The sequence below is a fragment of the Neoarius graeffei genome, chromosome 21, assembly GCF_027579695.1.
Source record: "Neoarius graeffei isolate fNeoGra1 chromosome 21, fNeoGra1.pri, whole genome shotgun sequence".
NCBI classification, from domain to species: domain Eukaryota; kingdom Metazoa; phylum Chordata; class Actinopteri; order Siluriformes; family Ariidae; genus Neoarius; species Neoarius graeffei.
Genome location: NC_083589.1, coordinates 61,019,149 through 61,046,198, shown reverse-complemented (window position 1 = coordinate 61,046,198; position 27,050 = coordinate 61,019,149). Strand labels below are relative to the sequence as shown.

Here is a 27,050-nt window from a genome sequence, read left to right as displayed (position 1 = left end):
TATAGAAGGGGGTGCGCGGCCAAAAAAGTTTGGGAACCGCTCCATTGTAGCTCTGGCTGTATGTTTAGGGTCATTGTCTTGCTGGAAGGTGAATCTCCTTCCCAGTCTCAAGTCTTTTGCAGCCTCCAACAGGTTTTCTTCCAGGATTGCCCTGTATTTAGCTCCATCCATCTTCCCATTAACTCTGACCAGCTTCCCTGTCCCTGCTGAAGAAAAGCATCCCCATAGCATGATGCTGCCACCACCATGTTTCACAGTGGGGATGGTGTGTGCAGGGTGATGAGCAGTGTTAGTTTTCCGCCACACATAGTGCTTTGCATTTAAGCCAAAAAGTTCAACTTTGGTCTCATCTGACCAAAGCACCTTCTTCCACATGTTTGCTGTGTCTCCTACATGGCTTCTGGCAAACTGCAAATGGGACTTCTTATGCCTGTCTTTCAACAATGGCTTTCTTCTTTCCACTCTTCCAAAAAGGCCAGATTTGTGGAGTGTACGACTTATAGTTGTCCTGTGCACAGATTCTCCCACCTGAGCTGTGGATTTCTGCAGCTCCTCCAGAGTGATCATGGGCCTCTTGGCTGCTTCTCTGACCAGTGCTCTCCTTGCTCGCTCTGTCAGTTGAGGTGGACGGCCATGTCTTGGTAGGTTTGCAGTTGTGCCATACTTTTTCCATTTTTGAATGATGGATCGAACAGTGCTTCTTGAGATGTTCAGAGCTTGGGATATTTTTTCATAACCTAACTCTGCTTTAAACTTCTCCAGAACTTTATCCCTGACCTGTCTGGTGAGTTCTTTGGTCTTCATGATGCTGTTTGTTCTTCAGTGTTCTCTAACAAACCACTGAGGCCTTCACAGAACAAGTGTATTTATGCTGAGAGTAAATTACACACAGTAGGACTCTATTAACTAATTAGATGACCTCTGAAGGCAATTGATTGCACTGGATTGTATTTAGAGGTATCAGAGTACAGGGGGCTGAATACTAACGCACACCACATTTTTCAGATTTTTATTTGTTTAAAATTTTGAAGACCATTTATCATTTTCATTTCACTTCACAATTATACTGGGGCAAAAAAGTATTTAGTCAGTCACCAATTGTGCAAGTTCTCCCACTTAAAAAGATGAGAGAGGCCTGTAATTTTCATCATAGGTACACTTCAACTATGAGAGACAAAATGAGAAAAAAAAATCCAGAAAATCACATTGTCTGATTTTTAAAGAATTTATTTGCAAATTATGGTGGAAAATAAGTATTTGGTCAATAACAAAAGTTCATCTCAGTACTTTGTTATATACCCTTTGTTGGCAATGACAGAGGTCAAATGTTTTCTGTAAGTCTTCACAATGTTTTCACACACTGTTGCTGGTGTTTTGGCCCATTCCTCCATGCAGATCTCCTCTAGAGCAGTGATGTTTTGGGGCTGTCGCTGGGCAACACGGACTTTCAACTCCCTCCAAAGATTTTCTATGGGGTTGAGATCTGGAGACTGGCTAGGCCACTCCAGGACCTTGAAATGCTTCTTACGAAGCCACTCCTTCATTGCCTGGGTGGTGTGTTTGGGATAATTGTCATGTTGAAAGACCCAGCCACGTTTCATCTTCAATGCCCTTGCTGATGGAAGGAGGTTTTCACTCAAAATCTCACGATACATGGCCCCATTCATTCTTTCCTTTACACCAGGGGTGCCCAACCTTTTTTTAACCAAGATCTACTTTTGAAGTTGATGGCATGCTGAGATCTACCAAGTCAAGATCAAGGGCCGGGCAATAATTCAAACAAGGAGCCGCAATCGCAGATCACACGTAGTTGAGTTTTTATTTGCACAGGAGGAGAATAGGCAGTATAAATGCACAAAAAAATGAGGAACTGATCAACATGTCACAAATAGGTTGTCCAAAACAGAACTTCAGAGGCACATCATCTCTCTCTCTCTCTCTCTCTCTCTCTCTCTCTCAACCACACACACACACACACACACACACAACTACAGAAAAGAACACTCCAAAAACTCCATAACAGAAATCCAAAATTGGAAAACATCAATTCAACATGAATTCAACAGATTAACACACACACACACACACACACACACACACACACACACACACACACACACCAGAAGAGATAACTTCAAAGCAGGAAGGAGAAGAGAAGTCCAATATTTCAAAATGATAAACTTCACTGGAGAGTGGCAATAGCAGGGAAACCAGCAGTTGGATTTAAATGAATCTGGAAAACAGATAAAATACTCCTAAGTATATGGATATGATATGAATATGTCATTCAAGATACTACTACTACTACTAATAATAATAATAATAATAATAAACACTTCTCTACCTTAGTGGGACTTCTGGCACTGGGAGGAGGCAGCTAGCTTCTCGTAATCCGGACAGTAGGAGTTGAGTGCCAGCCTTAAGCAGGCTGCGAGATGGTCATCAGTCAGTGTGGTTCTGTACTTGGACTTGATTATTTTCATGTGTGAAAAGGCAGACTCACACAAATATGTTGATCCAAAAAGGGAAGTCATATTCAGTGCGCATTGTCTGAGGTTTGGATACTTCTCTTCCAGCAGCAGGTTCCAGAATTCGCCAGTTATCCCAGGTGTTGCTCTGCATTTGATCTCAATGTCATTTTGCAGTGTGAGAATTTCATTCTCGACAGCACTGGAGTCCAGGCTGAAGAGTGTGGCTACTTTGGGCGCAATGCAATCCACATCAACATTTTCACCAAATGGAAAGCACAGAAACTGAGCAACAGGCTCAATGGACGCAAAGTCAGTAAACCGGCGCTCAAACTCCAAAAGAATGTTTTGGATCTGTTGCTCATAACGAGCAAGTTCCACACTGTCTTTGCCCTGACGGCGGAGCTCAGCCTCCAAGTGCGGAAAGTTCCTGACATCACACTGTTGCAACCTGCGTACCAGCAGGCGCAACTTCGTTTTAAAGGTGTTCACTGAACTGATCATGTTGGCGATGTGCTTTCCTTTCCCCTGCAGCTCGAGATTCAAGTCATTGATCTTATTGGTGACATCTGTGAGAAAAGCCAAATCAGCGAGCCACTGACCGTCCTCCAGCTGAGTATAAGCAGCAGCATGGGTAGTTGTGTGCTTCAGGAACTCTTTAATTTCGGGCAAAAGTTCCAAAAATCTTTCGAGGAATTTGCCTCGGCTCAACCACCTGACGTCGGTGTGCAGCAGCAGATCGGTGTGGTCTGCACCTGCCTCCTCGAGCTGGGCACGGAATAAGCGCCTCTGTAAACTCCTGGCCCGAAAAGAGCACGCCATTTTTATAGCTACGTCCATGACGTCCTTCATGTTCAAAATCTTCCCGCACAGCCCTTGTTGGTGAATGATACAGTGATAGTTCAAAAAATCAGGGAAAGATTCCGACTGCTTGCACAAAGCAACGAACCCAGCAGTATGCCCAACCATAGATGGAGCCCCATCAGTTGTGATTGACGTAAGTTTGAAGAGGGGTAAATGCGACTTACTGACAAACTCCATAAACGTGTCAAAAACATCCGACCCTCTTGTGTGCCCTTTCAAAGGCAAAATTGTCAGAATCTCTTCTTTTGCCGTCATGTTATGAAAAACCATCCGAATGAAAACACATAACTGCGCCACATCCACAGCATCAGTTGATTCGTCAAATTGCAGCGAAAAACAAAGACAGCTCTCAATGTCATTTCTAAGCTGTCGTTCAATGTCCTCTGACATGGTCTCGCACCGCTTTGTAATGGTGTTCCTGGATAGCTGGGTTTCTTGAATAACCGACATGATCTCCTTCTTGTTCTTGAAGTCAGCGAAAAGTGCATCCGCGGCCTCCACAAAGGCTTCTTTGAAAACTTCGCCGTCTTTAAAACATTTCTTGTGCTTTGCCAGAACACGACTCACACGGTAAGACGCTATCGTGGCAGTTTTACTCTTATTAACAGGTCGCGTAAACACTGCCTGCTTTGCGGCTAGCTGTCTCCTCAGGTTGTTTACCTTTTCAGTTCGTACAGCTGATTTCGCCGGGAAGTCTTTAGCATAGCTCTTGTGAACGGTCATGAAATGTCGCTCCAAATTTCCCTTCTTTGGAATGGCCACGGTAGCATTACAGATCAAACACACTGGCTTTGAATTCGAAAAAACAAAAAAGTAATCCTCTTCCCACTCAGGATGAAAGTGATAATTTTTAGCTTTTTTGGTTTCCGCCATTATCTTCTCAGCTTCCACTACACTGGTTGCTAGGTTGTAACTAGGCGGACTCTAAAGCTTCTTCGCGCTTTAGGCCCCTAGTTACAACCTAGCAACCATGGCAAACCATACCCAGCATGCAACAGAATAGGATTCAGAATTATTTATATATTTAAGAATTATTTATATATTTCTTAATTTTATTAATATGAAAATATATTCTGGTCACTCATGAACGATGGTTTTATTAGTGTGCTTTTTCAACAAAGTTTTTTTTTTTTGTCATTCTCGCGATCGACTGAAACTCCGCCTGCGATCGACTGGTAGACCGCGATCGACTGGTTGGGCACCCTTGCTTTACACGGATCAGTCGTCCTGGTCCCTTTGCAGAAAAACAGCCCCAAGGCATGATGTTTCCACCCCCATGCTTCACAGTAGGTATGGTATTCTTTGGATGCAACTCAGCATTCTTTCTCCTCCAAACACGACAAGTTGAGTTTTTACCAAAAAGTTCTATTTTGGTTTCATCTGACCATATGACATTCTCCCAGTCCTCTTCTGGATCATCCAAATGCTCTCTAGCAAACTTCAGACGGGCCTGGACATGTACTGGCTTAAGCAGGGGGACACGTCTGGCACTGCAGGATTTGAGTCCCTGGCGGCGTAGTGTGTTACTGATGGTAGCCTTTGTTACTTTGGTCCCAGCTCTCTGCAGGTCATTCACTAGGTCCCCCCGTGTGGTTCTGGGATTTTTGCTCACCGTTCTTGTGATCATTTTGACCCCACGGGGTGAGATCTTGTGTGGAGCCCCAGATCGAGGGAGATTATCAGTGGTCTTGTATGTCTTCCATTTTCTAATAATTGCTCCCACAGTTGATTTCTTCACACCAAGCTGCTTACCTATTGCAGATTCAGTCTTCCCAGCCTGGTGCAGGTCTACAATTTTGTTTCTGGTGTCCTTTGACAGCTCTTTGGTCTTGGCCATAGTGGAGTTTGGAGTGTGACTGTTTGAGGTTGTGGACAGGTGTCTTTTATACTGATAACGAGTTCAAACAGGTGCCATTAATACAGGTAACGAGTGGAGGACAGAGGAGCCTCTTAAAGAAGTTGTTACAGGTCTGTGAGAGCCAGGAATCTTGCTTGTTTGTAGGTGACCAAATACTTATTTTACAGAGGAATTTACCAATGAATTCATTAAAAATCCTACAATGTGATTTCCTGGATTCTTTCCCCCCATTCTGTCTCTCATAGTTGAAGTGTACCTATGATGAAAATTACAGGCCTCTCTCATCTTTTTAAGTGGGAGAACTTGCACAATTGGTGGCTGACTAAATACTTTTTTGCCCCACTGTATGTGCTACTCTGTGTTGGTCTATCACAAAATCTCAATAAAAAACTTTTAAGTTCATGGTTGTAAGGTGGAAAAATGTGAAAAAGTTCAAGGGGTATGAATACTTTTGCAAGGCACTGTACCGGTAGGTTCAACCTTGCTGGGCTGGTTCCATCTGAAAGGTTAGATGAATTGCAGCACCTGGCCCTCTAGGTTGGAGGTTTGATGATGAGCTAATGGGGTCATTAGCTCATAAAAGTCTAATCATTACTGAAACCATACCTACACTCCAAGATGGATATGGTTTTATGATTAAGTATGCTATAATCTTGGTTGTATCTGGAATAAAATTTCTGCACATGGCTCCTCACCATGTCTCTGAGTTTCCTTTGTTATATGTTTCTGTTATAACAACTTGTTTGGTGGATGCTCCACATAATCTATGTCTTATAATAAATGGATTGTTTCAGGAAGTAAAACTTACGACCTTTTATTTGTAAGGAGATATTTCATTTTTGGGGGAGTCTCCAGCGCTTTGTAACAGTCAGAGGTGTTTATGACAGCAGAGGCGTTGTTAAGCATTAGCTGTGAAGCTGAGAGGGATTTGTTGAGAATGAGCAGGTAACAAATTATTGTCTACACCTGTATGTGTAGCAGCTTTTTTTTTTAACTCTTAAAAGGGTTATCAGAAAGAGGTTTGGCAACCGGAGAGAGATGGAACTGACCGTATCTGACCTAACCTGTGGGAAGATGAATTGAAATAGACAGTGCGAACAGTGGAACACTGCGTTTGATATTATTTTATTTGGTTTTGTTCTGCTGTGTGCTGAAAAGCATTAATAAAATCAGCTCCAGTCTCTCCATGCCCTGTCTCCATCCTATCAATCAGGACAGAGGATGTTATATTTTATAGTTTCTAAGTAACTATAAATTATCGATAATTTTTTTAATGTTAGGTTAGTATTGGCAAATTGCTTTGTTATAAGAGGAATAAAACATTTCACAACATGCTGTTATGTTTTACTTCGTACTTATCGCAGAGACATGGCCTTACCTGGGTGCCTTGTGGCCCAATTACAGGGAAATAAGTCACAATCCTAAACAGGAAGTCCTTCAGCTTGCCAAAGTTATTAGAACCGATGCTCCAGGACTCATCAACCAGAAACACAATGTCTGCTTTCACCCTGCCACACACTGAGACAGGTTTACAGTGTATAACTTATTAAAAACTAATCTCGGACCTTATATATCTCGTTATATGTATAAGGTCTGAGATTAGATTTTAATAAGTTTAATAAGTTTTTAATAAGGGGGGGGGGATAAAACTTGGAGCAGTGTTTGTATTTTCACACTCCCCTTCTCTCTAAATCACACCACAACCCATTTCTAAAAGTGCCATTTTAAAAGCATAATGTTCACAGTTCAGTGAACAGAAAAGCGCACACACACACACACACACACACACACAAATAAAACCCTCCTGCAGCTGCTGTAGAGCTATCACGTCAGCAGTTTTGCATTAAAAGCCACACATTAAGTCAGATTTGCATTTACATGCATATTTGCATACCCAGTAATTAAATAGTTTAAGTACCTCAAAGTTCAATGTGTGTTTGCGTCAGTGAGAATATTCACGTGTAAACATTACCAGGTCCAGATGGAGGGGTGTGAGCAGACGGCGTGGCTCGGTTTCTAGCTGCAGTAGTGAGCATGGTGATGGATTGGGCTGTTTTAGTGACAGTCAGGTTGGGCTTGGCAGTAGGTCTCTGAGTCATGGTGGTCTTGCTGGTGTTATTGATGGCTGTAGTGTTGACGCTGAACACTTTGCTGGCTGGAACAGGGTTCGGTGTGGCAGGCTTGACAGGAGTGAGGTGGGAGGCACCTACTGTAGAATCACACACATAAAACATTCAGTGTTTCAAGTTCATTGTCATGTTTACCATATAAATGACATCCTTACTTGCGTGTTCTCCCACAATCCACTATACAAACAACAGATACAACCTACTTCATCGACATAATTGCAGTTATTTACGTGACTGGTGAGTGCTGCAATATATAAAATAAACTGAATGCTGGATAAAGTATAGTATATATAGCAAATATAATCTATCATGCGTGTTCATGCACTGTCAGAAAGAAAGGTACCAAACTGTACTCTTCCTTTTCTCACTGGGGTTGTATCATCGAGAAGACATTCTGTGAACCTTTAGTATACGGACGCATATAAACCATAAAGATAATTTAAAGAACATAATTGGATCTTATGGATGACTAATAATTAAAACTATTTATAGATTTGCCACATGCACCTTCCCAGATAAACTATACATCCTAAAAGCACAAGGAAATGTACCTTTATGCCTGAAGTTAGAAATGAAGAGTTTGGTTCTCAAACACGATAAGCACCATTTTCACAAAAATCAAGTTCCCATCAAAAGGAGTTTGGCATTTAATTGCTATTCAAAGTTCCAAAATCAATTTTATGCAAAAACGTGATATCTGCCACATTTTCTCTGCAGGGCGGCACGGTGGTGTAGTGGTTAGCGCTGTCGCCTCACAGCAAGAGGGTCCTGGGTTCGAGCCCCGGGGCCGGCGAGGGCCTTTCTGTGCGGAGTTTGCATGTTCTCCCCGTGTCCGCGTGGGTTTCCTCCGGGTGCTCCGGTTTCCCCCACAGTCCAAAGACATGCAGGTTAGGTTAACTGGTGACTCTAAATTGAGCGTAGGTGTGAATGTGAGTGTGAATGGTTGTCTGTGTCTATGTGTCAGCCCTGTGATGACCTGGCGACTTGTCCAGGGTGAACCCCGCCTTTCGCCCGTAGTCAGCTGGGATAGGCTCCAGCTTGCCTGCGACCCTGTAGAAGGATAAAGCGGCTAGAGATAATGAGATGAGATGAGATTTTCTCTGCATTGTATATCCCCTTTCTTTCCAAAACATGTCAAGTGCCACTACTGATTTTCTGCAAAATGCATTATCTCCACTCAACCAATCACAGTGCACCATTCGAATACCAAAACACTAATAGTAGCTCCCGCTGACCGTCAACATCATGGAGACGTGGAAAATCCTCGTCTTTTAGTGAGATTTTGAACGAAATAAATGAATAACTTTGATGTGTATGTGGAGGGACTCTTTATTATCCTAATGTTTTATATTATTATTCCAGTAGAGAATGTGGTCCAATGTTATTTTCCACTTTGAGCACACCTGATTCATCCTGGGATCTAGATATGACACTTTATATACAGTGCAATGCAATAATGAGTACACCCCCCCTGAAAAACAACATTTTTCACAGTATTAAAATGAACACAAACAATATGTCCCAAACAGTTCCTTGATGTTTATTGCACTATGTTCTTACATTATAACTCAAGCAGAAAGGTGAAAAGATGCCTTAAATTACATATTTTTCTGTTTCCGTGAAAGTGGGGTGGAGCAAAAGTGAGTACACCCCACAACAAACTCAATTACATCCAGTACATTTAGTACTTTGTATGGCCTCCATTATTTGCAATGACAGCCCCAAGTCTCCTTGGCATGGAGTGCACAAGTTGACAACATTTGGCTACATCAATCTTTTTCCATTCTTCAAGGATGACATCTTTCAGAGCCTGGATGTTGGATGGAGAGTGATGCTCAACCTACCTCTTCAGTATTCCCCAAAGATGCTCTATAGGGTTCAGATCAGGTGACATACTTGGCCATGGAATCACTCTCACCCTGTTCCTCTTCAGAAAGTCAGCAGTGGCCTTAGATGTGTCGTTTTGGGTCATTGTCATGTTGAAAAATGGCACGACGACCAACAGCCCGAAGTGATGGAAGCATCTTAGCTTTCAGTATAGAGCAGTACATTTGAGAATTTATGATGCCATCAATGAAATGCACTTCTCCAACACCCGCAGCACTCATGCAACCCCACATAAGAACACTACCCCCTCCATGTTTCACTGTGGGCACCATGCATTGTTCCTTGTACTCCTCACCCTTGCGACGCCAGACTGTTTTGAAGCCATCAGTTCCAAAAAGATTGATTTTGGTCTCATCACTCCAGAGTATAGAGTCCCAGTAGCCTTCATCCTTTTCAGCATGTGCCCTGGCGAACTCTAGACGGGCTTTTTTGTGACTGGGCTTTAGGAGAGGCTTCCTTCGGGGACGACACCCATGCATGCCATTCCGCTGCACTGTACGGCATATTGTGTCACGTGACACATTCACTCCAATTTCAGTCTCTACTTCCTTAGATACCTGTTGTGCACTTGCATGCCGATTTTCCTCAACTTTTCTCATTACAAGCCGCTCCTGCCTGGGTGTTAATTTTCTTGGCCGGCCTGTACGTCTCTGTACTTTGGCTGTAGTTCCATCTGTCTTGAATTTTTGGATAACTTTTGCAACCGTGTTCTTACTGATAAGTAAGGCTTTACTGATCTTCTTGTAGCCCTCACCTCTCTTGTGTAAAGCAATAATCCGCTTTCTCAGATCCAGAGACATTTCCTGGCCATGAGGTGCCATTGCTGACAGCAGGAAATGGGAAAGGGTGGTTTGCTTTAGGTAACAGCCTTTTGTAGCCAACTGCCTAATTAACACCTGTGTAATGACTAATTAGACTCACCTGTGGTTAATTGTTTGTTCAGGTCCACATTGGTAGCCTAAAAAGTTGCTTTACTCAGAGCCCTTCAGTGGGGTGTACTCATTTCTGCACCACACAAATTTCACTAAAACTGAAATAAAAATCATTTAAGTTATATTATTAGCCTTTGTTTTGAGTTCAAAAGCTCAACAGAACCTGTGTTTAACTTAGTCTGGGAACATTTTGGAAATATATCTTTGTGTTCCTTGTCATATTGTGTGAAATGTTACTTTTCAAAGAGGGTGTACTCATTATTGCATTGCACTGTATATGCCTGAATGCAGAGCTCCTGATGAGTGTAAAATGTGTTAGTCAGTAATCCCAAGTAATTTTTAAAAAGCAAATTAAAAATAAGCGTTAGATAAAAACCCATCTATCTTATGGAAATAAAGATACAGATTTCGTTGTCCAGTGGTCAAGCATTTATGAGATATGTTGCCTTGCACTTATGATCGGGTTCCCTGTGGTTGTAAAAGCCATCATAAATCAGGTCAATGCTTTGCCATACTCTCTTAAAGTTAGACGGCCTTTCGATTTCATAAAATCGGTGAAATTTAGTTCCCTCTGAAATTTGGTCATTGTGATATACATTTATTTCTGTAATATCTAAAAAAAAAAAACAGGCCATTCTGTGGCTGGGAAGTTATTTAATTTGAGGGGATTAAAGCAAATAATGTGCATGAAATCACTCGATTGGCGCAGTCAAGCAGACAGAGGAAGTCCGTGTGCGCATGCGCAGGTTTACCTTCTTCTTCTTCTTTTGGGTTTTAGAGCAGCTGGCATCCACAGTGTTGCATTACTGCCATCTACAGGTTTCCCTTTGAGCGTGCACTGACAGTTCCATCATTCTGGCGCTAAACGAACAGCTGATCACACCGAGGTGCTCGCTGAGCGCCCATATTTATTAGTTTGGTCCTGCGTTTCCTTTCCTTCGTATAGAACATAACGTCTTTTCTTCTCGCTTTCCGTTACTGTAGTCGCTCTTTCATGTTTCATTCGCACACTCACGTCCTCCATTTTTCTCTCCTGTTTCAAATTTGTATCCCACAATGCCTTACGCGAATGGGGAAAGCCCACCACGTGATGCATGACGTACGGTAGTATCTTGAATTGGGTCATGGTGAAGCAGGAAAAAATAGCGGAGAATTTAGGAACACGTGGAGATAAATTCATTAATTGTTCTATTTTTAAAAAATGAATAAAATTGGAAGTCTGTGATTCGAATTCAGTAGCTTTCGGTCACTAAACAAAAATAATTGGGTGTCGGGAAAATTCTTTTTATGACCTACACTTGAAAACTCTGAAAGTCAGTCGACCTTTAAGTCTGGAGCTCTGAATTTAACTGTACATGCTGTACAAGGTGTCCAAACTTCTAAATTTATTGTTCAGAATAAAAAGTTTGTTCTTTAAAAGAAATAAAAGTTTCCATGTAAACATCTGACTACTTTGTGTGTAAAATAGATCGAGGCTTGTAGACACCAAGATTAATGTAATTTAGGAAAACCTGGAGTACAGTATAAGAAATGATTCGGGTTCAGAGGCTGTCATGTGTAGATCAAATTTACTTCTTGTTTGTAGGTATATTTCTCTCTCTCTCACACACACACACACACACACACACACACACACACACACACACACACACACACACACACATCATTTTTATTGATGTAATGGATTTATCACATTTTGGGGAAAAAAATGTGTCATGGGTAAATTGCATTTTGGAAAAATAATTTTTTTTTAATTTTTAAAAATCAAAATCTAGATTTGCATTTTTAATGTTCTTACAATCTCATAGTGTTTCAGACAGAAAATAGTGGTTTTCATGCTACCAATATTTTGGTAAAGAAAACACCTTTTTCCCCCTCAAATTTATCACAGTGGATTTATCGCGTTTTGGACCCAAACTCTTCAAGTGTAAAAATATGTCCAGATCAATTCACTGTACTTTTCACTCTACTTTCACTACTATTTAAAAGCTTTAACCATCAGCTCTTACTGATCCGTTTGGTAATGGTCGTGATGGGACCCTCTACCTCTCCATAGAGAGGCCGAATGGCGAAGATGTAAGTTCTTCCATACTGCAGGTTTTTTATCTTAAATGAAGTGAAACCAGGTCCAAGTATTTCAGTGGTACTCTCAAGCTCTGTAGGAGGACGTGAAGAAAATCATTTCATAACAAATTATTTGGGGATTAAGACAGAGACCTTACACAAACATCAATGACAAGGATGTAAATGACAAGGATAGAAACAAGGCATTTTTATTTCTTCTTTGCTCATTCATTCAGTAAGTTCAGTAAGGACTTCATCCTGATCAGGGTCGCAGTGGAAACACTGAACTCGAGGTGGAAATACACATCGAATAGGATGCCAGTCCATCACAAGGTTCCATTCACACACACACACACACACACACACACACACACACACACACGGGTAATTTAGTGTAGCCAATCCACCTAGTAGCCTGTTTTAGGTGTGAGGAAACTGGAAAACCTCGAGGAGCGCTAAATGGACACAGTGAGAGTGGGTTTTCCCATTCCTTGGTCAGTTTTTTTTTAACGTTTATTCCATTATTATTTTACTGTTGTTCTGTTTTCACTTTGTATACCCCCTCAAGTTTTGCAAGAAGTCAATATTTTGTGTTTTGGACCTTGTGAAAGCTGTTTTCCTGATTCCCATTGACACTTGTAACTCAAATGCTCATAGCAAACGGCTTGAAAGTTTGAATCTGTTTAAACATGGTGATACCTTAAAGGAACAGTCCACCGTACTTCCATAATGAAATATGCTCTTATCTGAATTGAGACGAGCTGCTCCGTACCTCTCCGAGCTTTGCGCGACCTCCCAGTCAGTCAGACGCAGTCAGACACGCTGTCACTCCTGTTAGCAATGTAACTAGGCTCAGTATGGCCAATGGTATTTTTTGGGGCTGTAGTTAGATGCGACCAAACTCTTCCGCGTTTTTCCTGTTTACATAGGTTTATATGACCAGTGATATGAAACAAGTTCAGTTACACAAATTGAAACATAGCGATTTTCTATGCTATGGAAAGTGCGCACTATAATGACAGGCGTACTAACACTTTCTGCGCTCTTCGGCAACGCATTGATACGGAGCTCAGATATCAATGCGCTGTCGAAGCGTGCAGAAGGTGTTAGTACGCCTGTCATTATAGTGCGCACTTTCCATAGCATAGAAAATCGCTACGTTTCAATTTGTGTAACTGAACTTGTTTCATATCACTGGTCATATAAACCTATGTAAACAGGAAAAACGCGGAAGAGTTTGGTCGCATCTAACTACAGCCCCAAAAAATACCATTGGCCATACTGAGCCTAGCTACATTGCTAACAGGAGTGACAGCGCGTCTGACTGCGTCTGACTGACTGGGAGGTCGCGCAAAGCTCGGATAGGTACGGAGCAGCTCGTCTCAATTCAGATAAGAGCATATTTCATTATGGAAGTACAGTGGACTGTTCCTTTAAGAAGGAGCATTCAAATAAATCAACTGTATTCTAAAAATGTACTGTAAGTTTTAGAGTTACAGGACTGTAAAATATACAGTAAAGTACTGTAGTATAAAATACGACAAAATCCAGTACATTTACTCATTTGACTGACACTTTTTAAGGCAGCTTACAACTGATGCAGGATACAATGGAACTAAAAGTTAAGGGTCTTTTTCGAGGACCCAACCAGAGCAATTTCACATGTTCTCCCCGTAGGGTTTCTCCACCATCTCCAGTTTACTCCCACCTCTCAAAAACATGCTAGTCGGTGGACTGGCTATGCTAACTTTCCCTAGTTGTGAATGAGTGTCTGAATGTGTGTGTGTACATGGTGCTCTGAGATGAACCCGCATCTCATTCAAGGGGTAGTCAAACCTCATGCCCAGTGTTCCCAGGGTTAGACTCTGGACCCACCACATCCCTGACCAGAATAAAGCACTTACTGGAGATTAACGAGTGAATGTCCATTAGAAATGTAACCTTTGAGCTTGGTTTTCAATAGTAAAACGCTATAAAATGAGGAAGGATGTCTGATTATATAGTAAACCGAGCTGTAATCCAGAGATCGGACCTGATATATGTCTCCAAGAGAGGAGATACCCAGAAGCTCCCGTAACCCTGGTCCAGTTCAGTGCAGTGCTATCATCAGTGATGTTCAGAGCACTGAAACCTTTCACTTTAGGCAGGTCCACTGTCACACAAAACCAACGTAAATATTACTAAGCATAGTTACTGTACCTTCATAACTGTGATGTGCTTTTTAATATCTTTAAATACGGAAAAGGAGCAGACTCACAGGTCCGCGCTGTGACCGTAGCAGAACTTCCTTCCCGATCTCTTACTAACGATGAGACCTGGATCTTGTAAGCAGAGCTGGCTGGCAGTCCAGTGATGGTGTATGAAGTGATGGATGAGGAAACTACTGCACTCTTCTTTTCTCCACCTGAGAAAATGAGGGTTAGGGTTGAGCAGTGAGAACAAGCTACGCGCAGTTATAATACTCAGTTAAAATACTGTACTGAATTACATGCATATTTCAGTGTCTGATCAAAAACAATTCAACTTTGATTAATGCACAAGATAGACATGCACAATTATAAAGGACAGGATGTTATCCAAGACTACAGTTGAGCAGTTAAGAGTTTAAGATCTTCCAGGAAAAAAAAAAAGCCCGCTGCTATCAGCCAGCCTTGGAATTTGAACTCATTACCTCCTAATCACCAGCTCAGAACCTTTCTCTGGTGTAAGTACGTACCATTAAAAGGGATCCAGCTGATTTTGTAGCCAGTAACTCCAGGCGTTTTCCTCCAGGACAGGCTGAAAGAGTTTACTCCGATGTCAATCATCTTCAGTTCCCTTACTGTCTCGATTTGCTCTGAATCAACTGAGGAAGCTGCTGAAACACAGAAAATAGTTGTATAACATGTTCATTCATTCATTCATTCATTCATCAGTGTCCAATTTTCCTGGTTTGCTGTTTCCTGGTTAATCTAGACATCTCGATCTTCAGTTACAGATTCCAGCTCCTCCTGGTGGATTCACAGACAGTTCCAAACTAACAGTCAGATGTAATCTCTCCAGCACACCCTGGGCCTGCCCTGGGGTCTCAGTGCACTCAGACATGCCTGATATTTCCTTGGTGAGTACTGACCAGGGGTCATCCTTGTAAGGTGTCCATATTTCCAAAACTGGATCAATATAGAGGAGCAGTGGATCTACTCCACGGTTCTCCTGGACTGTTGGTCTCCTCATCCTATCGTGGATAGTAAGCCCAGCAACCCTCTGTCATTTCCATCATCTGTCCTAGCAACCTTATTCTTTTGGTCACTACCCAACAGGGACATACTGCATACTGACCAATAAGCAGAGATCTTTGTATATAACCAGAGCTCCTCCTTCACCACTACAGACTGGGACAGCGAGTCTAACACTGCTGCTGCAGAACTCATCTATGTACGCTGTACCTTTATTATGATTTCCTGTCATTGTTCAGAAGGAAGTGTTAAAACACTGACACAACCAAAGCACCGTCACAGCAGTAAGGACAACCTGATCCCCACTGATAAGAATTATATCTGCGAAAAGCAATTTATTATTAAAAAACAAAAAAATCACAATAGTACTACATGCTTAGTAGCAGTAATTTCCCAAAATGCAGGTCGATCATTTATGAATATCAAAGTGATTTCCAAACTGCTTCTATACGCATCTTTAAACAGGCTTATTAACTACATCTCAGAAAAAGATAAAGCTCATTAAATGTCCCAACATTTTTCCCCTAAAGAATAAAGGAAAAAAGAACTTAGAATGTTAACTTAAGACTTTATTCCTGAGGTAGGAAATTAACCATGCCATGATGCTAAACTCCAGTGAGGGTTGGGGTTATATATCATGGTCTCTGTCATTAGATGACACTGAGTAAAATCAAGATGATCAGAAGCAAGAATTTGTCTCTTTCAAAAATAGTTCAGAATGACAATTTTCAAAACAGCCTGAAATGACGATTGAGTGTCTATGGATCTAAGCTGTGCTTCTTGCTTTTTAGAAATGGGTTGGATCATGGCATGTTTAACACCTTAAACTCCCAGAATCCACTGATGGCTTCAGTCGTGCCGTCATCACTCTCATAGCTATGTATATTAGATTAGATTAGATTCACTTTATTCATCCCACATCGGGGAAATTCACGTGTTACAGTAGCAAGAAAATGTCAAACAGATAACAAATAAAACTGAAATAAAAATTAGACAAACGAAGGATTAAATACAGAGGGCTATTTGCATTATCTACCGTGAAAAAGTATAGAAAAATTGCCTTACTGAGAGGCTCGGAAAAATTACACATTACAGGTAGACTCTGTATATATACACACATGTATACATAAATTATATATAAGTATGGGCAGCACGGTGGTGTAGTGGTTAGCGCTGTCGCCTCACAGCAAGAAGGTCCTGGGTTCGAGCCCCGTGGCCGGCGAGGGCTTTTCTGTGTGGAGTTTGCATGTTCTCCCCGTGTCCGCGTGGGTTTCCTCCGGGTGCTCCGGTTTCCCCCACAGTCCAAAGACATGCAGGTTAGGTTAACTGGTGACTCTAAATTGACCGTAGGTGTGAATGTGAGTGTGAATGGTTGTCTGTGTCTATGTGTCGGCCCTGTGATGACCTGGCGACTTGTCCAGGGTGTACCCCGCCTTTCGCCCGTAGTCAGCTGGGATAGGCTCCAGCTTGCCTGCGACCCTGTAGAAGGATAAAGCGGCTAGAGATAATGAGATGAGATGAGATATATAAGTATGCATAAAAATAGTTTAGGGCCTATATTATTGCACATAATAATTGCATCGATGAGAGATGGCAGAGGTAGTAGTGGTGAAGTAGTGCAAATTAAACGACAAACAGGTTATTGGTGCTACGTTACAAGTTGTGGGTGTTCTCCAGTCTGACAGCAGCAGGTATGAATGACCTGTGGTATCTCTCCTTCTTACACCGTGGGTGTAGCAGTCTACTACTAAACGAGCTGCTTAAAGCCCCCACAGCCTCATGTAGGGGGTGAGAGGGGTTATCCATGATTGAGGTCAGCTTGGCTAACATCCTCCTCTCACCCACCACCTCAATAGAGTCCAGAGGACAGTCCAAGACTGAGCCAGCCCTTCTGACCAGTTTATTAAGTTTCTTCCTGTCCCTCTCTGAACTTCCACAGCCCCAGCAGACCACAGCGTAGAAAATCGCTGATGCTACCACAGAGTCATACAAAGTCCTAAGCAGTGTCCTGCACACACCAAAAGACCTCAGTCTTCTCAAGAGGTGGAGACGACTTTGGCCCTTCTTGTACAGGACATCTGTGTTGTTAGTCCAGTCCAGTTTGTTGTTGAGGTGAACACCCAGGTATTTGTACTCCTCCACGATCTCAATGTCTGAAATCGAGTCCTACATGAGCTGATAGTGCTATAATCCATGTACATTGAGACTGAGTGGAATAACTGTTTTATTCGATCCACATTCACTGGATTTTGAGAAACGGAGCATTTTTATTTTTTGCAAATTCGATAAATTAAAACTTTATACAAAACTTCCAACAAAATCATTTCCGCTTAGAATGTAAACAAATGGGCAAAATGACAGAAGCAATTTGTGAAAAATGTGATAATAATTCTTGAAAAAAAAAAGATTTGTTCTTACCATCAAATACTTGTATTCCATATTTTGCTGCTGTTTTTTTTTTTTTTGTATTTTTTTGGTTTTGTTTTCGAGTAGAGTTTTTATTTCATCCTTAGCTGGTTCAGCAACACGCGCCGCCATTTTGTTTTTCTCTACTCACGGTATATGAGCTGATATCCTAGTAGTAGAGTAGCCAATCAAAGCATGTGATTGCTCATATCCAGTGAATGTGGCTAGAATAATATATTCATATCTAGCTAATCCCAATCCAGCTTGGGCATTACAACTTTCTCACTCACCTGACCTTTCACACCTGCTTCTTGCTGCAAACCAAGTGTATTTAAGAATGCACTACCATGCTGATTTCTGTCAGGTGTCGTCATTTCTGATTCTATCAATTTGCAATCCTGAGCAGCTTTCGACTGCTTGCCTTTCTGGTCTCTGCCTTCTTCTCTTTTCAATATTGATCTTTTTTCCATTGGTTGCATTGTTTGTACAATCAATTGACCTGCACTTGACAATTTGGATTGTTATTAAAATATTTTACTCACAACTCTTTTACATTACATACATTTAGCAGACGCTCTTATCCAGAGTGACATACAACATACCCACAGCAGTGGGCGCCTTACTCAAGGGCACTTCAGCCATTCCTGCTGGTCCAGGGAATCAAACCTACACCCTTTTGGTCCCAAAGCTACTTCTCTAACCATCAGGCCACAGCTTTCCCCTCCAGCCACTTGCCTTCACATTCATAACCCTTTCCTTAGTGCTTACCGAACAATTTGTTCAATCATGCTAATGTACAAATAAATAATAGTCCAGGAATTTAAAAGCTTAAAATAGACAGGCACCTACGTATATATGAGTCTCTTTGAAAATCCATGAGGGAATCGTTCAAAGGCTTAAGGCTGAAGGTGACAAGAGTAACGCTGTCTATCTGTTAAAAAGTTTGTGTGGTCAAGTTCAGCAACAAAAGGCATGATATGAGAACTCTGGGTCTGAACAAATAGAAGGGTTAAGTAAAGGAGTGTAAAATTAATTCCATTGATTCCTTCAGTATGGAACATTATTTATGCTTTTCAGATAATATTTTCTGTTGTGGGTTGGCACGGTGGTGTAGTGTTTAGCGCTGTCGCCTCACAGCAAGAAGGTCCGGGTTCGAGCCCGGCGGCCGGCGAGGGCCTTTCTGTGTGGAGTTTGCATGTTCTCCCCGTGTCCGCGTGGGTTTCCTCCGGGTGCTCCGGTTTCCCCCACAGTCCAAAGACATGCAGGTTAGGTTAACTGGTGACTCTAAATTGACCGTAGGTGTGAATGTGAGTGTGAATGGTTGTCTGTGTCTATGTGTCAGCCCTGTGATGACCTGGCGACTTGTCCAGGGTGAACCCCGCCTTTCGCCCGTAGTCAGCTGGGATAGGCTCCAGCTCGCCCGCGACCCTGTACAGGATAAAGTGACTACAGACGATGGATGGATTTTCTGGAATGATAGCGCTCTCTGTTCCTGAACTTTCCACCTATAGAACACATTAGTTCTGGGTTAACTTTGGTGTTTGGACCTCTAAAAATAGGGGTCCAAATATCAATGTTAAGTGATTTGCAATACTTTAGTTAAAAAACTTAAGTTTAGTTCTGCTTTCTGGACCCCCGGACCACACTTTGAGAACCACTGAGGTACCGAATTAGACTTTTTTTGTAATGCTAATGTAACAGCTCCTTGAAACCTAAACAGGTTTAACATAGAACTGTGCAATAGATCACATTATAGCAGACTTTATTTTCATTTCATTAATCTATCTTACAATTCCAGCAGTCATTTAATATCATTTAGATTAGATGTCTGGGATTTAGATTTGGGACGCCAGAGGCAAAATCATGAACAACTCAAAAACCATGTAAAGGAGTGGCTAATCTGAAGAATAATGTTATATATAGACACAAATATTAAAATCATGCATAATTCCTATAATAAACCAGACTATTCAATCAGAATAAAGTAACAATATCCTTATTTGACTTGTGAAGTCTACATGTACACTACCGTTCAAAAGTTTGGGGTCACTTTGAAATGTCCTTATTTTTGAAAGAAAAGCACTGTTCTTTTCAATGAAGATCACTTTAAACTAATCAGAAATACACTCTATACATTGCTAATGTGCTAAATGACTATTCTAGCTGCAAATGTGTGGTTTTTGGTGCAATATCTCCATAGGTGTATAGAGGCCCATTTCCAGCAACTCTCACTCCAGTGTTCTAATGGTACAATGTGTTTGCTCATTGCCTCAGAAGGCTAATGGATGATTAGAAAACCCTTGTACAATCATGTTAGCACAGCTGAAAACAGTTGAGCTCTTTAGAGAAGCTATAAAACTGACCTTCCTTTGAGCAGATTGAGTTTCTGGAGCATCACATTTGTGGGGTCGATTAAATGCTCAAAATGGCCAGAAAAATGTCTCGACTATATTTTCTATTCATTTTACAACTTATGGTGGTAAATAAAAGTGTGACTTTTCATGGAAAACACAAAATTGTCTGGGTGACCCCAAACTTTTGAACAGTAGTGTACGTTCATAAAGCACTGAGTTCACAAGTTCACCTCTTACAAATGTAGAACAACAATTTTAAAGAAGTTTTTAAAAACTATAGCAACACCCCATCTCATCCAGTTGACTAAAAATAATGACCGCCTGCTGGAGAGAGATCTAATAATGGACTTAACAGCAAGCCAACAGCATGCACACAAAGTTATTCTGAATAAATGTGTTGTCGAGGTGTGTGTGTGTGTGTGTGTGTGTGTGTGTGTGTGTGTGGAGGGTGGGATTTCACAAATAAACTATCTTGTTAAAAAATACCGCAGTATGGATGCGACTAAAAATGTCTTGGATAGCCGGCTTCGCTTTTTTCTCAGTGTGCAGCACATCCAACACATCAGCATAGGATGAGATGATAACAGTAATGCTGACAGACGTCCCACACACACACACACACACACACACACACACGAATGAACAAAAGTTAAAATACATGCTGCCATAGACAGCTGCAGCTTGAACTTGGGGGCTAAAAATATAGGAGGTGTCAATCAATCAGCTGATATCAGGGCATTTCTGTGGGAACAGCAGGCGGAACCTGTCCTAGTCCTTCCTGTCTATGTGTGAAACCCACAATTAACTGATCAGCTATTTCCTCTTATGGCTTTGTTAAGTAAGAGCTGTCACCCAGTCATTCATCGTGCACTGATGCGCACTAAAGTGATATGCATCCTGATATGCTGAGACATCTATGAGAGCATTCTGTAGAATACAGAGCTCATGATCAGTGTGTAGACAGTAACGGCCCCAGGAAGTTTAATACGTCTACCTCCATCCTTTGTATAGGACACAAGCTCCACTCTTATGACGTCCATTCATTCAAACCTTGGTTTAGAAAGCAAGGTAGTGTAATATATTCTAAACCAGCATAGAATGAGGTAAAACATTTCTATAGATGATATATTTTGCTGCTACAGTGGTGCTTGAAAGTTTGTGAACTCTTTAGAACTTTCTATATTTTATTCTATATATTACCACTCCTGGGGAGGGTAACAATGGTCTTGAATTTCCTCCATTTGTACACAATCTGTCTGACTGTGGATTGGTGGAGTCCAAACTCTTTAGAGATGGTTTTGTAACCTTTTCCAGCCTGATGAGCATCAACAACGCTTTTTCTGAGCTCCTCAGAAATCTCCTTTGCTCGTGCCATGATACACTTCCACAAACACGTGTTGTGAAGATCAGACTTTGACCCTGTTTACACATAGCCAGGTATCTATAAAAACGGATATTTATTTATGCGGTTGCACCCATCATTTACACGTAAACGGAGGTTTCAGTCACTGAAAACGGCTGCTTTTGAAAATTCCGGGCAAAGTGGAGATTTGTGAAAACTCCGTTTTCATGCCTGCGTGTAAATAGTGGAACACGGAGTTTTAGCATTGTGATCCGACGGTCCCTCCTCCTTGGCTTTCAGATCTCTGGTTGGCTTTCTATTTGTTTGACATGTTTTTGACAGCCTTCCCTGGCTGTTTTTGAGCATTGTGTAAACGGAATTATTTTCTAGTACGGAGAGGAGAAGATACCCGTTTTCATAAATACCCGGCTACGTGTAAACGAAGTATTTGATAGATCCCTGTTCTTTAAATGAAACAGGGTGCCCACTCACACCTGATTGTCATCCCATTGATTGAAAACACCTGACTCTAATTTCACCTTCAAATTAACTGCTAATCCTAGAGGTTCACATACTTTTGCCACTCACAGATATGTAATATTGGATCATTTTCCTCAATAAATAAATGACCAAGTATAATATTTTTGTCTCATTTGTTTAACTGGGTTCTCTTTATCTACTTTTAGGACTTGTGTGAAAATCTGATGATGTTTTAGGTCATATTTATGCAGAAATATAGAAAATTCTAAAGGGTTCACAAACTTTCAAGCACCACTGTACCTCTGTCAGGCGTAGTGACTGAGACAGTGAAGGAAAATCCATCATATATTGATGGGGGGGGGGGGGGGGGGTTAGGAGCTCATCACCTGCTCTGTTTGCCCTTTTTGGCAAGGCAGGGTTTTTCTGTTTTGTTTTTTGCCTAAAATCTGAACCGTTGTAATTATTTCATGGAACACAACAAGTTAGCCATTTGCACACTTCATACAGAGACGGCTACTTCGTGACGTTGAGAGATGGTGAGTTTAGTTTGTGTTTCAAAGCAGTCCGTGTTTAGTGTGTGTTTTGGGGAAGCCATGGCCTAGTGGTTAGAGGAAACAGCTTTGGGACCAAAAGGTTGCTGATTTGAGTCCCTGGACCAGCAGGACTGGCTGAAGTGCCCTTGAGCAAGGTGCCTAACCCCCAACTGCTCCAGCAAGATTAGTGGCGTACCTTGTGTCTGATTAGCCAAAGAAAAAGCAATGATGTGATTATCAGTTCGGGCAGGAAACCCGGCCATGATAAAAAAAAAAAAAAAAGTATTACACTTCATCAGGAAACTGTGCAGTAGTGTAGTAGCTAGGTAGCAATATGGTGGGTCTGATCCTGAAGGTCACATTTCAGGTTAGTTAGTTCTCTGATAATTTTGCTAGTTTGGACAGACAGCATGTGTTTAGTGATAAAATGTGTTCCATAAAGTTGCTGTTGTAATATTCATCACGTTTTTTATTCCATATATTTTTGTATTTGAGACAAAAAATAATTTCAGGAAACTAAACACAAAGTGCATGTTGCATCATATGAAAAAGCTTTTGCTCGTTAAAATGTAATCCCAGCTCTGACCATAACTCTATGTCCTCTTCTTAAAAAATAAATAAATAAAAATAGAACATTTTTAAAAGGGGGGGGCGGCATGGTGGTGTAGGGGTTAGCACGGTCGCTTCACAGCAAGAAGGTTCTGGGTTCGAGCCCAGCAGCTGGTGAGGGCCTTTCTGTGTGGAGTTTGCATGTTCTCCCCGTGTCTGTGTGGGTTTCCTCCGGGTGCTCCGGTTTCCCCCACAGTCCAAAGACATGCAGGTTAGGTTAATATGGGACGGCCTTGTGCTGAGGTGCCCTTGAGTGAGGCACCGAACTCTCAACCGCTCCCCAGGTGCTGTTAGCATGGCTGCCCACTGCTCTGGGTGTGTGTGTGTGCGTGCTCATTGCTCACGTGTGTGTGTTCACTGCTTCAGATGGGTTAAATGCAGAGAGGGATTTCACAAGTGTGTAATGAATAAAGTTGTGTGTGCTCTTCTTTCGGTTGCTCCCATTAGGGGTCACCACAGGGGATCTGTTCCATGTAGTTTTTACTCCGGATCCCCTTCCTGACACAACCCTCCCCAATCTATCCAGGCTTGGGACCGGCACTAAGTATGCACTGACTTGTGCAACCCCAGTGACTGGGGATTTTACCTTCATGAATTTGAAGTGTGGGGGAAACCGGAGCACCTGGAGGAAACCCACACAGACACGGGGAGAATATGCAAACTCCATACAGAAAGGCAGCCATCAGCCGTGAGGTTCAAACCCAAAACCTTCTTACTGTGAGGTGACAGTGCTAACCACTGCACCACCGTGCTGCCCCTGACCGTAACTCGCCCCGACCATAACTCTACCCGTTGCATAATTTTAAAAAATACTAAAAAGTGGGCTGAAAAAGTGGCAGGGAGGGGCTGAGAAGAGGGGAGGGGGGTTGGATGTGTAAGGCAGGAGGTGTTCATTGGGTCTCAATCAGCATTTATTTAAAAATGAGCGTTGTTTCACAGACTCCCACTAAAGGGCAGGGACTGGGGGAGATGGGCCGCCCACCTCTGATTAGAGGGCTTCAAGATTCTTTTTTTAAAATATAAACTTCATGAGGTAGAGAAATACCAAACGGCCGAGTCTATGTCAGCATCAGCCTTGCAAGGTTCAGTATGATTTTAACCAGTAGATGGCACATTGATCCATTTTCAACCGATAAAATACCTATTTTTATAAAAATGGTAATTTTGTCAATATTAACACCAACATTGATGTGTTTCATCATAGGGCAGGCATATCATTTAGTTTCATCTCATCTCATCTCATTATCTCTGGCCGCTTTATCCTTCTACAGGGTCGCAGGCAAGCTGGATCCTATCCCAGCTGACTACGGGCGAAAGGCGGGGTTCACCCTGGACAAGTCGCCAGGTCATCACAGGGCTGAATTCACATACATTAGGATTGTTATGCATTTTACCAATTGGTGATGTGATAAAAATGGGTCCGTGACCCATCTTGGATGGCTGATCTATAACAAAATCTGACACACCAATACTAGGTATGATTTCCTCACACAGTGAATGATCAGGATTTGATATGATCGTTAACATGGTGAAGTTTTCTGTAAGCAGATGTTTCCATTATATTAATGGAAGGAGTCTCCAGTACCATCACTTCAGGACAGTGCACTTTGTGTTTTCTGGTTTCTCAGTAACATGAAAAGCTGATTTTTTTTATTATCTTATTAAATTAGAGAGAGAGAGAGAGAGAGAGAGAGAGAGAGAGAAAGCCTGGTGAAGTATGTGATGAAAGGAATTAACTTGTTTCACAGCAACAAATGCAATTATCCATGGTTAAAAATATGACATATTGTTCTTCAATAAATAATTATGTCAGCATTAGTAAACTGCTTTGGTGTTAAGGGAATACAACACTTTACGACATTTTGCTGAAAAGTTATCAACTTCAGGGCCGTGTCAGGCCACAGCACATCACTCACTCCATCATAAATAATTTTCAGATAATAACGTGCCTGAGTGTAATATTTCTAACATATTTATTTGAGATACACTGAAAATAGAAACATTTGCCAAGTTTACACCACATCTCATCTGTTGTTTGTATGTGTTGATTTTTTTAGTACGTCAGTACCTGTCATTTGTGTGAGAGAGATTTCTGGCCCCTCTATGTTCCGAAACAGGGCATGGATGCTGATAGTGTACAGTGTGTCTGACTGGAGGCCGGTGATGCTGTGCTGTAACACACTGTGGTCCACATATCGGCTCTGAGCACTTACACCCTCTGAGAGAAAACCATACATACATAGATACATACACACCATCATTTTTACCATCACAAGGCGAAAAGCATCAGAGTACTTTTTTTGTAGCCTGGAATATTTTACACTGATGAAAAAAGAATAATATAGCACAATATCTTGACTGAGAATATTACACTCATAGGTTGAGGATAATTAACAGTTATTCCACGAAATCGAGTCGTACATGAGCTGATGGCGCTATAATCCATGTACGACAAGACTGAGTGGAATAACTGTTTTATTCGATCCACATTCACTGGATTTTGAGAAACAGAGCATTTTTATCTTTATTTTTTGCAAATTCGATAAATTAAAACTTTATACAAAACGTCCAACAAAATCGTTTCTGCTTAGAATGTAAACAAACCGGTGAAATGACAGGAGCAATTTGTGAAAAATGCGATAATAATTCTTGAAAAATAAAAAAGATATGTTCTTCCCAGGGCGGCACGGTGGTGTAGCGGTTAGCGCTGTCGCCTCACAGCAAGAAGGTCCGGGTTCGAGCCCCGTGGCCGGCGAGGGCCTTTCTGTGTGGAGTTTGCATGTTCTCCCCGTGTCCGCGTGGGTTTCCTCCGGGTGCTCCGGTTTCCCCCACAGTCCAAAGACATGCAGGTTAGGTTAACTGGTGACTCTAAATTGAGCGTAGGTGTGAATGTGAGTGTGAATGGTTGTCTGTGTCTATGTGTCAGCCCTGTGATGACCTGGCGACTTGTCCAGGGTGAACCCCGCCTTTCACCCGTAGTCAGCTGGGATAGGATCCAGCTTGCCTGCGACCCTGTAGAACAGGATAAAGCGGCTACAGATAATGAGATGAGATGTTCTTCCCATCAAATACTTTCATTCCATATTTTGTTGCTTTTGTATTTTTTGCGGTTTTGTTTTCAAGTAGAGTTTTTATTTCATCCTCGGTTGGTTCAACAACACGCTCCTCCGTTTTGTTTTTCTCTATTCACAGTATATGAACTGATATCCTAGTAGTACAACAGCCAATCAGAGCGCGCGATTGCTCATATCAAGTGAATGTGGATAGAATAAATACACACACCCACACACACTTACAGACACTCACCACTCGCAGCAGTATACATGTGACATGACATAGGGAACAAAAAAGGTCATTTTGATTCAGTGAAATAGCTGTTGCATGCAACAAGTGGTGCAGGTGAGAGCTTTTGGGTTCACCTGAGCTCCAGGTCAGTTTATACTCAGTGGCTCCTACAATGGCGCTCCACTCCACACTGATGGAGGAACTGGTGTACGATATCACCTTGAAATTAGACACATAGCCGAGGGGAGCTGTGGATAATCAGAAACAGAGGGCAGAGACACAAAGCTTGGGTTATTCTCTCACTACACATACCTGTTACAGTCTCAGGACACAGACAAAGAGATCATGTGAATTATATCAGTTTATCTCAAATCTGTATTATTTCTGGCAGTACTTCCAGCTGTAACATGAATGATAGGTTTATATTAAAGCTCTCGTTCTAATACATTATCGTTTCTATCGTCACAACTTGTATAGCGAATGCACTACATAATCTAAGACTAAGAATAAATGGATAAAAAAATGCATTGTTGTTTAAGAAAGAAAAATGTGTCATCATTGATATGGTGAAGTTTTTTTATAGGAGACATTTATTTCATATTATGGAAGGAGTCTCCAGTGTCA

The 27,050-nt window shown here is 41.7% G+C and overlaps 2 protein-coding genes across 11 annotated transcripts in view; both read right to left on the bottom strand.

Moving 5' to 3' along the window:
- col7a1l (collagen type VII alpha 1-like) overlaps positions 1 to 27,050 on the bottom strand; it is a 277,370-nt gene that overhangs the window by 134,593 nt on the left and 115,727 nt on the right. For 9 of the 10 annotated variants that reach the window (XM_060903444.1, XM_060903446.1, XM_060903447.1 and 6 more), the window contains 8 exons: positions 26,561 to 26,674; positions 25,210 to 25,359; positions 14,919 to 15,059; positions 14,460 to 14,606; positions 14,235 to 14,354; positions 12,148 to 12,294; positions 7,163 to 7,399; positions 6,569 to 6,708 (listed from right to left, as the gene is read on the bottom strand). In XM_060903444.1, coding sequence (XP_060759427.1) covers positions 6,569 to 6,708; positions 7,163 to 7,399; positions 12,148 to 12,294; positions 14,235 to 14,354; positions 14,460 to 14,606; positions 14,919 to 15,059; positions 25,210 to 25,359; positions 26,561 to 26,674 — 1,196 coding nt within the window. The remainder of the gene's footprint in view (positions 1 to 6,568; positions 6,709 to 7,162; positions 7,400 to 12,147; positions 12,295 to 14,234; positions 14,355 to 14,459; positions 14,607 to 14,918; positions 15,060 to 25,209; positions 25,360 to 26,560; positions 26,675 to 27,050) is intronic. The other variant, XM_060903448.1, reaches the window with a different exon arrangement.
- LOC132870147 (general transcription factor II-I repeat domain-containing protein 2A-like) lies at positions 1,801 to 3,721 on the bottom strand. Its single transcript, XM_060903718.1, has 2 exons — positions 2,345 to 3,721; positions 1,801 to 2,233 (listed from the first exon to the last, which is right to left on the bottom strand). Exon 1 carries the CDS (start codon positions 3,600 to 3,602, stop codon positions 2,346 to 2,348), a length of 1,257 nt encoding a protein of 418 aa, XP_060759701.1. The 5' UTR covers positions 3,603 to 3,721; the 3' UTR covers positions 1,801 to 2,233; position 2,345.